Source organism: Drosophila erecta, unplaced genomic scaffold, assembly GCF_003286155.1.
Source record: "Drosophila erecta strain 14021-0224.00,06,07 unplaced genomic scaffold, DereRS2 tig00000055-arrow-pilon, whole genome shotgun sequence".
Taxonomy (NCBI): Eukaryota; Metazoa; Arthropoda; class Insecta; order Diptera; family Drosophilidae; genus Drosophila; species Drosophila erecta.
The window spans coordinates 12,020,513-12,035,795 of NW_020825200.1; the positions used below are offsets into that span (position 1 = coordinate 12,020,513).

The following is a 15,283-nucleotide window of genomic DNA, read 5'->3' on the forward strand; positions in this document are numbered from 1 at the left end:
AGGGACAGTAGCAATTATTTGTTGTACTTTTCAGTTTCATCCAGTTGGTGTTGTTGTTTATTTTATTCATGGCCAAAACTGCTTGCCGGGAATTTGGCTCTTTACGTGTATGGATTTAACATCGGTCAGATGGCCCGTCCTTTCCAATCTGCCCCCGACTTGGTTTTAAGTTTCCAAGTTATGTTTATCTAAATGATGCCAGCAGCCAACACTGCGTATGTGGAATATTTTTTATTGTGGTTTGCAGTCTGTTGAGGCCAGTTTTCAGATGTGTGGTAGCTGCTTTTGACATTGGCTAAGGGGTTGGAGTCCAGTAAAGTGGTCTGGCATTTTAGTGTGTTTCGCCAGATAAGCCAATTTATTCAGTTGTTCTTTTTAAATATGCGTGTTAATTTGACTGTGAAAGTTTTGCATGGCATGAACTCGTGTGTGGCTTGGGAAAGGAAGTCGGAAGTAGTTGTTATTCATGGTTGGAACTGGCTGTATCTCACATGTCGTTCAAATGGTTTGATTTGGAAAACTAATTTTTTCTTTAAGCCGAACTTTTGTTGAAGCTGTATGAATTTAAAAATGTTTCTATAACTATACGTTTTAATCAATTGCAATTAATTAAATAAATATAATAAACATAATTAATTTAAAATGGGTTCTAGCGAGTCTATTATTATATTGTTTAAGGAATACTTATTGTAAATACAAACTTTGCTAATATAAATCTAAGTCGAAGTTTCAGCTGGATAAAATACATTAACAACTAAAGATATAACAGACTTATAGGTAAGTCCACAGAATCTTAGCTTAAGAGAAGAGCAAATTGCCTTTAGTAGTACGACTTTCCAGTGAACCCCCTATCCTCAACCGAGAGTTCATTCCTTCTCTGAAGCGGATGAATTTCGAAAACCCGAAAGGCGCCGAAAGCCGAAGCACTGGCTTCACGAGTTGGCATCGTCGTTTGGGCCATTATTGCAGTGCCTTTTCCACCAATGAAGTCGTCCGCCCGTTCAGTCGCGAATCGGGCTTTCAACTGAACGGACGGTCTGTGCCCCCAGCGAGGGTCGCCACGAAACTATCTGACGTGCGAGTTGCGATTCCACGCGAGTGTTCCACGCGAAATGCTACGCGTTGCGTTGTCGTTATCCTTGCCGCTGTCATTTGCCGGATTTTGGCAGACCTCGCCAAAGTTGTGAGCGAGTGAAAGTTTCTAGTGCACTTGTCGCGTGGCGACTTCGGCTTACCATTACTCTTGCATTCGCAATTGCGTGCTCAATTCAAAGTAATTATCAAATTGTTTGTTGTTTTGCAAAAAATCAGATCGTGGCTCTAAACTGCTGGTCCAACCTTTTGACGACATGTGCCACGTTTGTTTGCACTCGGAAAAGTTTTGTGATGGTGCTGTAATGCTGATGAATAGGGTCATTGACCTTTTTTTTTTTTAAATAGTTATGGGGGATTTTGCTTAAATACTATTAATGGTCGAAACTGAAAATAGTTTTGGTTGGTGATTTGATTAAAGGAACTGCTTTCCACATTAATATAAACCTGTGAATTTCATTAGAAATATTTATTTTTTTAATACTATAACAATCCTTATTTAAGCTTAGAAAAAATAAATTGGTAATTATGTAACAGTTTTTTACAAACTCAATTCACTTAAGTTCCTTGTTTTTATTTTCAACAGCTACTTTCTTTCATGACGAAAATACTTTGCACTTGCCACGGCAAAGCAATTTAACCATTATATATGTGTTTTACACTCGAAATAAATTGAATGCAACTGTAATACCGTAATTTGTCAGAAATTGTGCAAAAAACCGCAAATATCCCGACACCAAATCCTTTTACTGGAATGCAACAAACTAAATGGCCATAAAAACCGCTTACGAATACTGACTGCGGAAAGGGTCCCAGGGAATGGGATGTTGGCCATGTTGAGACACAAACAAAGAGCCGCCATGTAACCAGCAAAATAATTTGTTGCAATAAATATTTGAAAATCCAGTTAAGCGAAACATTTTCGTCACGAAGAGGGTCGCACAGTCTAAGAACTCGGCAAAAAATGCACTCCGGGCCAAGAGGCAGAGTGTATAGTAGGGTATGGAACGGGTGTTGCTGAAATCCCGGTTGGGTAGTAAAGTGTTCACGAGGAGTTTCTGGAGGCAGATGGTTTGCGTACAGGGTACCCAGGATTATATAGACAGAAGATTGCAAGATCCCACTATGTAAACATTTTTTGAATTAAATATTTTTCTGATGAATTGTTTCAATTTGAAGAATATTTAAGACATTTCCCCATATGCTAAACTGTATTATGAAAAAAATGTTTTTTGTTTTTTATGTGTAATATTCAGAAGCATTCTTTTAGACATATTTTCACGCTACAAATTATACCAGTTGAGTTCGTATTAGCAAACTAATTAAAACCTTTTCAGTAGAATGCATAAAGTCCTATCAAAAATACCCATCGCTGTACTCTACATTTTTGTTTTGTTTTGTGTGTCATTTTTATGCAGTTGCCGCTTTTTGCATGCCCCGCATGCCACTGCCGACGTTGCCACTGTTGCACGCCGTGTTGCATTTTGTTGGTGGTCCTGTGCCGCCGGGTTCTACGACGTTTGTGTCTCTATACCGGACGCTTTAATATTAAAAGCGTTTAAAATTTTCGTACATTTTCGGCGCCATTGTTCCGTGTTCTGGCTGATGCCCCGAAACGAAACAAACACAAAAAAAGGGGGGATTTCCTCAGCCTGAGATATCCGCAATCCCTTTGTTGGGAGGCGGATAAAATGGGGCGCTTGTTGCACCGCTGTGGGGCAGCAACGTTAACAAGCTTTGTTATGTTGCGCCATCCGACCGTCGCACTTGCTTCTGAGTTTGCGTTTGAGTTTGAGTTTGCTCAACGTTTTGCCAACTGTGCGAGAAAGTTGCCCGCAGCGTCGGAAGCGGAAACGGAAGTGTTGCCATTGCCATTTTGCTGGCATCGCCGTTGCATTTTTGGTACGTTCCGCACCCCGTTTGTGCCTGTGTTGTGATGGCGATATTGTTTTTGCCATGCCTCTTCGATAATACTCCTTTCTGGCTTTCCGCCTGTGAAATGTTGCCTGCCACTGTCCTTTTTTCCTCAACTGGTGAAAAAAGTGGGAGCACAAAAGTTTCTGACAGGTGGTTTGTGTGTTACGTGTTTGCTGTTTACTTTGTGTAATCATTTCATTTGTCAGACTTGATTTGCCAGCGAACACAGCGTTGACAGCTTGACGTTGCAAATTGAGATTTTGAGGAAAGTATATTCACGGGTCTGCAGCCAGGCATTCCGGCGATATCCGCAAAACCAATTGAAAAACTTTTGAAATTCGTTCAGAAGAGCAATTGAAAGTTTTACAGAATTAAAATTCATTCCATTTCAATTTGCATGCAACATTACCTATAAGCTAAGTTTAAATTATTCTTTTATATCAATTTCTTCAATTGTTACCTCGCCATTTTTAATTTTGATATATTTTCCATACGTTCCATTTGAGTTTGAATCAAAAATATTCTTCTTTGTGTAAGATTTGCCTTCACAAACAAAAGGTTAAGGGCCAAAGTTAAATTAATGTTGAGTTTCCGCCGACAAATCAAATTACTGTCTGCGTGCTGTCTGAAGATATTTAATCCGGCTGAGCCGAAGTCTTAAACGCTTCAAATTAACGCACAGGCAATGAATTTCAACGGCACCGTGGAATGAGGACCCAAAACTCAAAGTAAAGCAAACAAAGTTGGCTCAAAGTCAGAAGTCAAAAGGCCGGGGCCCAAACTATGTAGGAAAAATGCGTGTAAACAGCAGCAGCAAATCATTCCACGCATCCGGATCCGCGTTCGGATTTTGACTTGGGTCTGAGGCTCCCGTAGAGTGGTGGCAAGCTGGCTCCTCATCGTCATGGGGCCACCCAGTCATCATCATAATCGCCATCGTGACACTCCATTTCAATCGCCGTTGGTGTTGATTACAGCCCCATTGTTGTTGCTGTTGATTACGCGACGTTAAAGTGATTAAAGGTGAAAACATTTGCCGCCCAGTGAATCCTTGAACATTTGGCAACTTGTCGCCGTAGTGTTGAACTTTTTCGTTACATTAGCCGTTGCAGAAGAAAATTAAGGTAAAGGATTTCCATGGCCATGGCAGAACCCCACTGCCTGCCACGCCCACATACACGCCGCCGCTTCCGCCCACAGCCGGAGTTAAACGCCCGGCAGTTGGCCATCACGATAATAGCCACTGCAGCGGTTACCATGCTGATGACAGCCACGCCCACACTCGCCGAAATCCCCTCAAAGGGTAAGTGCTTTGATAATTTAATGACCCTCTCTTGATGGGCTTCTTAGTTTGATTGATTGACTGATGAACCGAGAGGGGGAACATGAAAAATAGTGACAACAGAGGAACCAATTCTTGCTCTATATCTATATAAAAAGCAATTGCTATTTACAAGGTTTCACTGTAAAGTAATTTAAATAGTCGAGCCCTTGCCAAAACGTAATTTCTATTGGCGCTTAGAAACTGGTAGAATCTATTTTAAAAATGCCTTTCATTACTAAGAAGAGTAGTTTAAGAAATCATAATAAATCAGCTAAATAATTTGTGTGTGGTTAATTAAGTTAATTAGGTTCTCAAAGCTGACGATTCTCGTGGATTAAAACAGTTGGAAAAGGTCTCCTTGGATTATCTTCAATAAGTTACTTAAACCTAAGGCGAGCAGCATGTGCAGCTATATGCAGTATCAGCAAATATACATTGAAAATTCCAAAAGAAATATGTTTTTATTGATACCGATTAAAATTTAAAATCTTTAAAAGCCTTCATTTATATCCTTTCTGGTCAAGTCTGTGCTACAGTCACAGGTAAAACAAATTTCTTGTATTAAAACTTAATGGACCTCGATATTTGGTTCTGCCCAGAAAAATGTGTGTTTACCATCTGCCATTAAAAGCAATTTCGGAAGAGAAAATAATTTTAGGTTTTGTTCGCTGCTGCTCTGCCTAGTTTTCTTGCCTTTTGAAAAGGTTGTTCGCATCCAATTGGCCAAGAACAAAAATTGCACATGTTTGAAATATTTATGAAAACAATTTTCCATTTTCGTCCGGCCGTTCGAAAGGAGGGAGTGTTTTATTTGCATATTTGTGAAATTTATCTACGGCTAAGCAAACGAAGAGGCCGACAGATACGACGTAGTACACGCTCAAGGATATTTTGTGACATAATCAAATATGCTTTAAGCCAAAGCCAACAACTCAACCCCTTTGAAGTCGCTGCCAACAAAATGAATGAACTGCAGATAAAAGATGTTGGCCCCTGCCACCTCGTGATATTTCAGTGGTTGCCTCACATATACGAGTATGCATTGTAAAGATATTTTACAGAAACATTTTCCAGCAGTTCCCAAGGGGAAGGAAATATTCTTATTTCCATCTTATGCCTTCTATTTTATGAGCAAGGAAATGCAAATGCTTACAAGACGTTTAACATGTCACCTGCGGGCAGAAAGACACTCCGCAAAATGCTCTCCACACTTATCTGACAGTTGTGCATCTTTGGCCTTCGCCTTTTCCATTCGGCATACGTATAAAATACACATTTGTTTGCCTTACCATGTTTGTCACTTATCGTTTGGACCAATGTTTTGCAGCTGAGTGCCATTTCCCCGGCCACCGACTTTCCCATTTCCACTTCAACTGGGGTCGAGATAACTTGTGCTTGCGTATATGTGGAGATATATTATGATTTTATGCATGGCTTGTCCAAGAATAACTATTTTCCCAATGCTGGAGATGTGAAAAACTTCCATTCCTAGTTCGCAGTTTATTTGGCTAGACGGAAATGGCTTGAGTGCAGCCGTGTATGCAAGTGCCAAAAATAATTGAATAACGTTGCAATGCGTTCTTTCAAATAATTTACTATTGCCTAACAACAGATAAGCTCACTTCAAAAGTTGGTTAAAAATATAATATAAATATAAATATAATTTTCAAAACGATTTCATGCTTTATTGCAACTCGGGTATAAGTATTAGTAACTTTATAACACGACTTTTGCATTTCTCCGGTATTTTTCACAAACATTAAATCTCCTTTGCAAGATCTTAATATCTACTTTATTGTCAGCTGCCGCTGTGATATACTTTACACCAGTACCACATCATTTTTATGACACACTATTTTCCTGTTATTTCCGATTGTCGCCTCCCATTACATTTAGAATTTTATGGCGGTTCTTCCGCTATACGTTTCTTACGCTTCTTACTTTTCGCCATTTTAAGGAGTTATTTCTTTTTTAATACCTATTCTTGTGGTGCCTCGCTAATGTCCTTGACTGGCTGTTTTTAGCCAACAGGACGAAGGGCTGCCATTCGAAATCGTTGGCAAGGATTCTTATTATTATGGGCTCGCGTGTGCATCGCCTGCATTTTAACCTATTACTTACTTCCTCAGACTGCTGCGCGAAACTTATTAAAATTTTCGACGCCGCAGTGGCTGTTGCAGAAAGGGGAAATGAAGTGAAGCAGGCGTTGGCCACACTGGCGAACCGACCGTTGGTATGGGCATTGCAATTTATGCTTGAAGTTTCAAGAAATTCCCGAAATAGTTTCGCGTGCTCGAAATTATTAACTCTACTAATCAGCATAAAAATGCGGCCCAAAAGACCGCAGAATGGCTCTTGTTAAAAAGTGTGGCGAAAAGTGAAAGTGTTCTGACTTCGGCCGACTAATAGTTTTATTTAATTTAGTTCGAAATTTCGCGCGTGATTTCACGTAAGGTTTTCCCAGCCGTCATTCAAATGAAGTGCATAAATGATGTGTAAACCATATGTCTGCAATAAGTACAGTATCAGAAAGGGAACCATTTTTGTTACTATTGCATTTTGTTATAATTCTGCTACTTAACAATTATAATAATTTAGACTTCAATGGTATATTTTCATATAAATTCGTTGTTAATTTCCACGCCCTTTAAAATTGCGGCCATAAAAACCCCATTTACATGGCTAACGAGCTGTGGCAGGAAAAATGAGCTACTTATAAAATACCACCCACAAACATTCCCATATTTTCGAGCCCCAATCGAGCCAATAAATAAGAGACATATGAACGATAAGCGTAACAAGAAGAAATGGCTTTTGCGCTTCAATAACAATAATTCAAAATCAACGCCCCAACGTAACACAAGATCAAGATGGAATGCTATAGTCGAGTTCCCCGACTATCAGATACCCGTTACTCAGCTAGTGGAAGTGCAAACGAGTAATTTCAACATTTTCTGGAATATCGGTAGAAATTGCATGGAGTTATGGAGTTTAGAACTTCAGCCTTAGGACATTTCTTATTCGTTTTGAATTTCTACAACATCACATCAGAAAAATTACAAAAAAATGAAAAAAAAAAATAAATTTCTAAATTTTAATGCAGATTTTTAGAGAATTGCGCCAGAATTATTTATAGGTATGCCACTCCAAAATCCGATGAAGATAGGTTGAGTTATGGAGTTTAGAACTTAAGCCTTAGGACATTTTTTAATGTTTTTGAATTTTTCAACATCATAACATGATAAAAAAATTACAAAAAAATTTTAAAAAAATAATTTTTTAAATTTGAATGCAGAGTTTTAGAGAATTGCGCCAGAAACATTTAAAGGCATGCCACTTCAAAATCCGATTAAGATAAGTTGAGTTATGGAGTTTAGAACTTCAGCCTTGGGACATTTTTTAATTTTTTGGAATACATACATCAGAAAAATGACAAAAAAAATTAAAAAAAAAAAAATTTCTAAATTTCAATGCAGGCTTATAGATAATTGCGCCAGAAACATTTAGAGGTATGCCACTTCAAAATCCGATCAAGATTAGTTGAGTTATAGAGTTTAGAACTTCAGCCTTAGGACATTTTTTAATTTCTTTGATTTTCTACATCATGACATCAAAAAAATGACAAAAAATATTAAAAAAAATAAATTTTTAAATTTGAATGCAGATTTTTAGAGAATTGCGCCAGAAACATTTATAGGTATGCCACTTCAAAATCCGATTAAGATAAGTTGAGTTATGGAGTTTAGAACTTCAGCCTTAGGACATTTTTTAATTTCTTTGATTTTCTACATCATGACATCAAAAAAATGACAAAAAATATTAAAAAAAATAAATTTCTAAATTTGAATGCAGATTTGTAGAGAATTGCGCCAGAAACATTTAAAGGTATGCCACTTCAAAATCCGATTAAGATAAGTTGAGTTATGGAGTTTAGAACTTCAGCCTTAGGACACTTTTTAATTTCTTTGATTTTCTACATCATGACATCAAAAAAATGACAAAAAATATTAAAAAAAATAAATTTTTAAATTTGAATGCAGATTTTTAGAGAATTGCGCCAGAATCATTTATAGGTATGCCACTTTAAAATCCGATTAAGATAAGTTGAGTTATGGAGTTTAGGACTTCAGCCTTAGGACATTTTTTAATTTCTTTGATTTTCTACATCATGACATCAAAAAAATGACAAAAAATATTTAAAAAAATAAATTTTTAAATTTGAATGCAGATTTTTAGAGAATTGCGCCAGAAACATTTAGAGGTATGCCACTTCAAAATCCGATTAAGATAAGTTGAGTTATGGAGTTTAGAACTTCAGCCTTAGGACATTTTTTAATTTCTTTGATTTTCTACATCATGACATCAAAAAAATGACAAAAAATATTAAAAAAAATAAATTTTTAAATTTGAATGCAGATTTTTAGAGAATTGCGCCAGAAACATTTAGAGGTATGCCACTTCAAAATCCGATTAAGATAAGTTGAGTTATGGAGTTTAGAACTTCAGCCTTAGGACATTTTTTAATTTCTTTGATTTTCTACATCATGACATCAAAAAAATGACAAAAAATATTAAAAAAAATAAATTTTTAAATTTGAATGCAGATTTTTAGAGAATTGCGCCAGAAACATTTAGAGGTATGCCACTTCAAAATCCGATTAAGATAAGTTGAGTTATGGAGTTTAGAACTTCAGCCTTAGGACATTTTTTAATTTCTTTGATTTTCTACATCATGACATCAAAAAAATGACAAAAAATATTAAAAAAAATAAATTTTTAAATTTGAATGCAGATTTTTAGAGAATTGCGCCAGAATCATTTATAGGTATGCCACTTTAAAATCCGATTAAGATAAGTTGAGTTATGGAGTTTAGGACTTCAGCCTTAGGACATTTTTTAATTTCTTTGATTTTCTACATCATGACATCAAAAAAATGACAAAAAATATTAAAAAAAATAAATTTTTAAATTTGAATGCAGATTTTTAGAGAATTGCGCCAGAAACATTTAGAGGTATGCCACTTCAAAATCCGATTAAGATAAGTTGAGTTATGGAGTTTAGAACTTCAGCCTTAGGACATTTTTTAATTTCTTTGATTTTCTACATCATGACATCAAAAAAATGACAAAAAATGTTAAAAAAAATAAATTTTTAAATTTGAATGCAGATTTTTAGAGAATTGCGCCAGAAACATTTAGAGGTATGCCACTTCAAAATCCGATTAAGATAAGTTGAGTTATGGAGTTTAGAACTTCAGCCTTAGGACATTTTTTAATTTCTTTGATTTTCTACATCATGACATCAAAAAAATGACAAAAAATATTTAAAAAAATAAATTTTTAAATTTGAATGCAGATTTTTAGAGAATTGCGCCAGAAACATTTATAGGTATGCCACTTCAAAATCCGATTAAGATAAGTTGAGTTATGGAGTTTAGAACTTCAGCCTTAGGACATTTTTTAATTTCTTTGATTTTCTACATCATGACATCAAAAAAATGACAAAAAATATTAAAAAAAATAAATTTTTAAATTTGAATGCAGATTTTTAGAGAATTGCGCCAGAAACATTTAGAGGTATGCCACTTCAAAATCCGATTAAGATAAGTTGAGTTATGGAGTTTAGAACTTCAGCCTTAGGACATTTTTTAATTTCTTTGATTTTCTACATCATGACATCAAAAAAATGACAAAAAATATTAAAAAAAATAAATTTTTTAATTTGAATGCAGATTTTTAGAGAATTGCGCCAGAATCATTTATAGGTATGCCACTTTAAAATCCGATTAAGATAAGTTGAGTTATGGAGTTTAGAACTTCAGCCTTAGGACATTTTTTAATTTCTTTGATTTTCTACATCATGACATCAAAAAAATGACAAAAAATATTAAAAAAAATAAATTTTTAAATTTGAATGCAGATTTTTAGAGAATTGCGCCAGAAACATTTAGAGGTATGCCACTTCAAAATCCGATCAAGATTAGTTGAGTTATGGAGTTTAGAACTTCAGCCTTGGGACATTTCGTAATTATTTTGAATTTCTACAGAATCATAACATCAAAAAAATTACAAAAAATTAAAAAAAAAATAAATTTCTAAATTTGAATGCAGATTTGTAGAGAATTGGGCCAGAAACATTTAAAGGCAAGCCACTTCAAAATCCGACTAAGATAAGTTGAGTTATGGAGTTTAGAACTTCAGCCCTAGGCGTAGGCGTAGTCGATTACAATTTTTCGAATAAAACGCTAGAAAGTTTCTCACCTGATTAAATAAATAAGTAAATGTCGATCCTTATGAACGACGTATATCAAGATCTCGGGAAACCACATCTATATCAGAGGAGCTCCAGAATTAATGTGAATTAATGTGAGTGCATTCCCGTTTCCTATCATAATAAAGTAACACTATCTATCAGCTGCATGATCTTTAGTTTTCCATTTAAAACTGTATTGTTGCGAACTTCATTTAATGGCATAGAAAGACCCACACTCAACGAAACGTTGGCTATTGCGCCAAGAGCTTATGAGTCATAAGGGGCAAGTACACGCTGGACATGGAGTAGCTCCTGGCTCCCCTGCGAACTGCCGCCCGGCAGCAACATCCCTCCGAGGAGGGTTTCTTTTTCGGCTTGCTCTTGCTAGTGCTCCGCGGTTGGACTATTGAGCCTAGACCCATCTGGCGCACCAGAAACTCCTGGGCCGCCATCATCTGTTGCCTTTGTTGCTCCTCGTCCCAATCCTTCTCCGCGGCCATGATCTTGAGGATTCTGGGCAGCATGTGCAGCGTGGCGGCCGCATCCACGAAGGCTATGCGCAGGCGCCGTGCGATGATGTCCACAAGGGTGCAGGCGTACTCATTGCGCATGGCATACTGAACCTCTGCCTCGATATAGGGGAAGCTCGGATGAAGGCGCTTCTTCAGATCGGGAGCCTGAGAGAACAATGCATGTCCATTGTACCCATAGGAATCGGATATATGGTGCGCCACGTCCATGGGCACAGCGTAGTCCTGCACGAATTCCAGCGGCAACATGCAACACCACGATTCGGCTCCGTCTAACTTTAGGTCCTGTGTCCAACTGGAGGTCACATGATCGTCGCATAACCCACAAGATTTAATCGCCAAATCCACGGCATCGGCTGCCATGACGCGGTAACTGCTCCAGCGTCCGCCGGCCAGCGTGATGAGACCGTCGGCACTGACCTCGATCATATAGCTGTTGATCGGTGATCCACGCTTATCATCATTCTCTTGGTCACTAGGACAGCTCACACTGGCCTTGATGGCCGTCCAGGCGCTGAGAACGTGGCAGCGGCCCAGCTCCACGCAGGGATCCATCCTAGTCTTGGCTGCCTCCAGCAGACAGTCCACGTCATCTGGCTCGGGGGTGGGACTTCCACGGCCGGACACTTCGTCCAGCTCCACTTCGCGAGTGCCTAGAACCATGTGGCTCTCAAATGGTACCATGTATATAGTGAGATCATCACTCTTCTGAGCCGGACTCAGCAAGCCGTAGTGTCCGGAACCAAAGTAGCGGGGCAGGGAGACTTGGGTTCCCAGAGTGGGCAACAGAATCGGAGCTGTTCCCTCCTTGTCCATCTGCCGGATGGCATCCGTGCTGGACCCTGTGGCATTGATCACCGCCTTGGACTGGATGTAGAACTGCTCGCAGGAGATCCTGTCCTTGACGCTTACAACTCGGCAGCAGCCCTCCTGTGGCATGATCTCCACCACCTCCATGTGGTTGCACACATTGGCACCCAGGGCCACCGCGGTCATCACCAGTGCGACACACATCCGGGCATCGTCCACCTGACTGTCATAGTAGACGACACCTCCGCGAAGGCCATTGGTTTTTAGGAGCGGAAACTCATACATGGTGGCCTCCCTGGAGATGATGTGCGATCCGCGGATATTCGAGGCTGCAGATATCCAGTCGTAGACCTTGGAATATATTTTAAACACCTGTGCCTTGTCTCAACTCCTCACCTACCTTCAATCCCAGCCAGGTGCAGGGCATCTGCAAAAAACTATAGATGGGTATGATCATTGGCTGGATGCGGTTCAGGTGCGGAGCGTTCTTTAGCATGGTCACCCGCTCACTCATCATTTGCAGCATTATGTACAGCTGCTCGACATCCTTCTCCCGCAGGGCAGTGCCCAAATATGAACCACTGCCATCGATCAGCTTACTGGTTCGCGAACTGGAGCCGCTCGCAAAATCCTCGGCCTCAATTAAGGCTGTTTTAAGACCACGACACGCGGCGTCGACGGCGCAACCACAACCCACGACTCCTCCTCCGATGACCAGAACGTCGAACTCCTCGGCCTTTAGTGCATTTAAGTGCTCCGCGCGAGATGGCACCACCTTCATTCCGCAACAGTGGTTTCGGCGAACTTTGACCCTGCTCCGCTGATGGGTGAATATGAAGGCCTGGTTCAAAAGGTGGCGATGCTCGCTGAGATGAGCAGCACTTCGCGCGAGGATGGACCCCAGCTTGGCCATAGTCAATGGGTCCTTTAACTGAAGGCAATACACAAAAATTTAGAATTTCGGGGGTCGCGCCGTTTTTCCAACGCTTCCCAAAATTTTCGAAAAGTATCCAAAAGGTATGCAAACAGAAGGCTTTAAGATGCTTGTGTCATTCTGTTATGGCAGTCATCTCAAACCTACTTTGTTATAGACTAATTTGTTTATAAATTGTTTTATACGGAATATTGTATATGCCCTAAAAAGCGGTTAATAAAACATTTCATATTCATGATCGTTTAACCATGACTATAAAGGTCCTCATTTAATTGCCTGAGCTGAGTTTGTTTAACCCTTTGGAGAGCAGGAAGACCTGTACAAGTTAAAAATTCAATAAAATTTTGAAAACATGGTAATTGAGCGACATTCCACCCACACCCACACCAAAGCCAAAGCCAATTAAAATTAAAGAAAATTATAGATATGCGGCTTGTCGCCTCGCCAGTTTCCTCCACACCTGGGCGAAAAGGTGTCGGGCTGTCACAGTTTCTGACAATTTAAACTCGTGACTGGCAGACGAGGGGGAGAAAATTACAATGCTTAGCACATTAAGGTAGGAAAATTTAATTACATGCGATGCCGATGGTGAAAGGCGGGGAAATGGGTAAAAACTCGCCACTTTTCGATGGACAATTGCGGAGGCGTGGGCCAATGCTTACCTGGGGCGGCTATAAATGCCCACCTTCCACCTCCCACCCACATCCACAACCACCCACATTTGTGGCAGAATATTAATGGTGGCAATCCCCGGGAGATGGGCGCCCTGGTGGTGGTGTCACCGCAGATGTAGGACTCTGACACGGCGCGCGTCTAATGAATTTGTTTAAGTAATTTCAATTCATTTGTTAATTTTCAACTATTGTCTCTCTATTGACTCTGTTTATGTGCCCGGGGTCTGTCCATCAGCCTGTCATTCCGTCACTCCGAGCTGAAGTGTTGGCCATCGGGTTCGCTTGTCTGTTTGCCCCACTGAATGAGTGTCCTGTGGGAATGCGGTGCTTTTGACTTGCCGTTCCGACGACCGACATTGTCCTTTTGTCATTGACCTGGCCATTAATACGCTGCTATGGCATAGATAAACTTTCGATTGCTGATTGCCCACATTAACATTCGATGGGCATCGAGGGAGGCGGCTTTGGTTTGGTTTCTAATGCCGCAGACAGGTGGAGATCATGTCATGAAATGGTAAACTATGCTCCATGCGGTGGAGTTCAGGAATCGATAAAGAAAAGTTGCTAAATAACTTGGTATGTACTTACTTACTACTACTACTTACTATTTCGTTTTTGGTAAGGTGAAATTCAACAATCAACCGAAGATCGGATTTTCGGATCTAAGCTGTCTTTCAACAACTTGAGATAAATCTGCCGGATCTTGTTAAAAAGTTAAATTTAGTTGACCATATTAGGGTCTTATCCTTCCGCTCCTTGGGCCACGAAAAGGAGCAACAAGAACGGCGCCCGAGGCCTTCTAAATACAAATTTCCGGTGTAAGCCACACAACAAACCTGACCTAATGCCCCATACCCATCTTCCTCCACCCCACGCCCATGTTGGCCCTCCTCCAAAGCCGCCTGCTGGAAACCAGGCGACCGCCACGCCCCGGCACTTTGTTACATTTCGTTACCTCGCCAAAGTGCCTCAACACATTCGGCGGGATGCGGCGTGGCCTTGTTGTTTCCTGCTCACCTTACCAGCTGGTCCACCCGCCTTCTCCAGCCCCTTTCCTGGTTGCAACTGGCTTTGTTTTGCGGCTCGCTGTTGCTGGCGTGTGGCTCACCTTCTTCTTTTTTTGGACTTCCCGGGCCAACCAACCTGCCACCACCCACCACCCACCACCCACCGCCAGTTGGTCTACGGGCATTATTGCAGCTATAAAGTCAGTGCCTTGAACTTTTCCTCTGGCTGTTTTTGTTTTGTCCGTTGTTCTTTTGGTCCGGCTTTTCATTTTTTTTGTTTTTCCTTGTTTTTTGTATTCAAGCTCTCTTTTTGTCGCCTTATTGCCATTGAAGTTTGTTTTTTATGGCCTGGCCGAGCTTGACAATAAGCACGGCGGCGGCAAAACTTTTCCACTTCTCATTTATTATTACGCTCGACAATTGCTGTTGTTGTTGTCCTGACAACCGAGCGACAGAAATTGGCGTTTGCCCATGTTGCCTTCCTTCGACAGCAACGAAGGCTAGGAAAAAATCTAGAAAGATCGGAGTGAAAATACAACAAACAGCTGGCGGTGCAAATGCAAACAAGCGTACAAAATTCATCTAAAATGTGTTAAAAAACGCTCGCAAAAAGAGAAAAAAACATAATTAAAATAATTCAAAATAAACGATTTGTTGCGCTTCGGCTGGCAATCAGCGAGGTGTTAAGTGGCCCAAATTGTCTGGCAACAAGGTGCCTTTACTTAGCCCCGCCCCCAAACAT

The 15,283-nt window shown here is 39.9% G+C and overlaps 2 protein-coding genes across 3 annotated transcripts in view; one reads left to right on the forward strand and one right to left on the reverse strand.

The window, feature by feature from the left end:
• Positions 1-992: 992 nt before the first annotated feature.
• The window catches only part of LOC6540757 (hemicentin-1), a 43,166-nt gene continuing 28,875 nt past the window's right edge, over positions 993-15,283 (forward strand). The window contains exons 1-2 of one of the 2 annotated variants that reach the window (XM_026978639.1): positions 993-1,273; positions 3,987-4,312. In XM_026978639.1, the coding sequence (XP_026834440.1) occupies positions 4,147-4,312 (166 nt within the window). In that variant the 5' untranslated portion in view covers positions 993-1,273; positions 3,987-4,146. The remainder of the gene's footprint in view (positions 1,274-3,986; positions 4,313-15,283) is intronic. The other variant, XM_026978638.1, reaches the window with a different exon arrangement.
• LOC6540821 (glycerol-3-phosphate dehydrogenase, mitochondrial) lies at positions 10,743-12,984 on the reverse strand. Its single transcript, XM_026978640.1, has 2 exons — positions 12,327-12,984; positions 10,743-12,277 (listed from the first exon to the last, which is right to left on the reverse strand). Exons 1-2 carry the CDS (start codon positions 12,837-12,839, stop codon positions 10,838-10,840), a joined length of 1,953 nt encoding a protein of 650 aa, XP_026834441.1. The 5' UTR covers positions 12,840-12,984; the 3' UTR covers positions 10,743-10,837.

Coding starts and splice junctions, on each gene's coding strand:
- LOC6540821 (XM_026978640.1), bottom strand. CDS start 12,839: ATGGCCAAGCTGGGGTCCATCCTCGCGCGAAGTGCTGCTCATCTCAGC. Junction 12,278..12,326: donor GCACCTGGCTGGGATTGAAG/GTAGGTGAGGAG, acceptor ATATATTCCAAG/GTCTACGACTGGATATCTGC.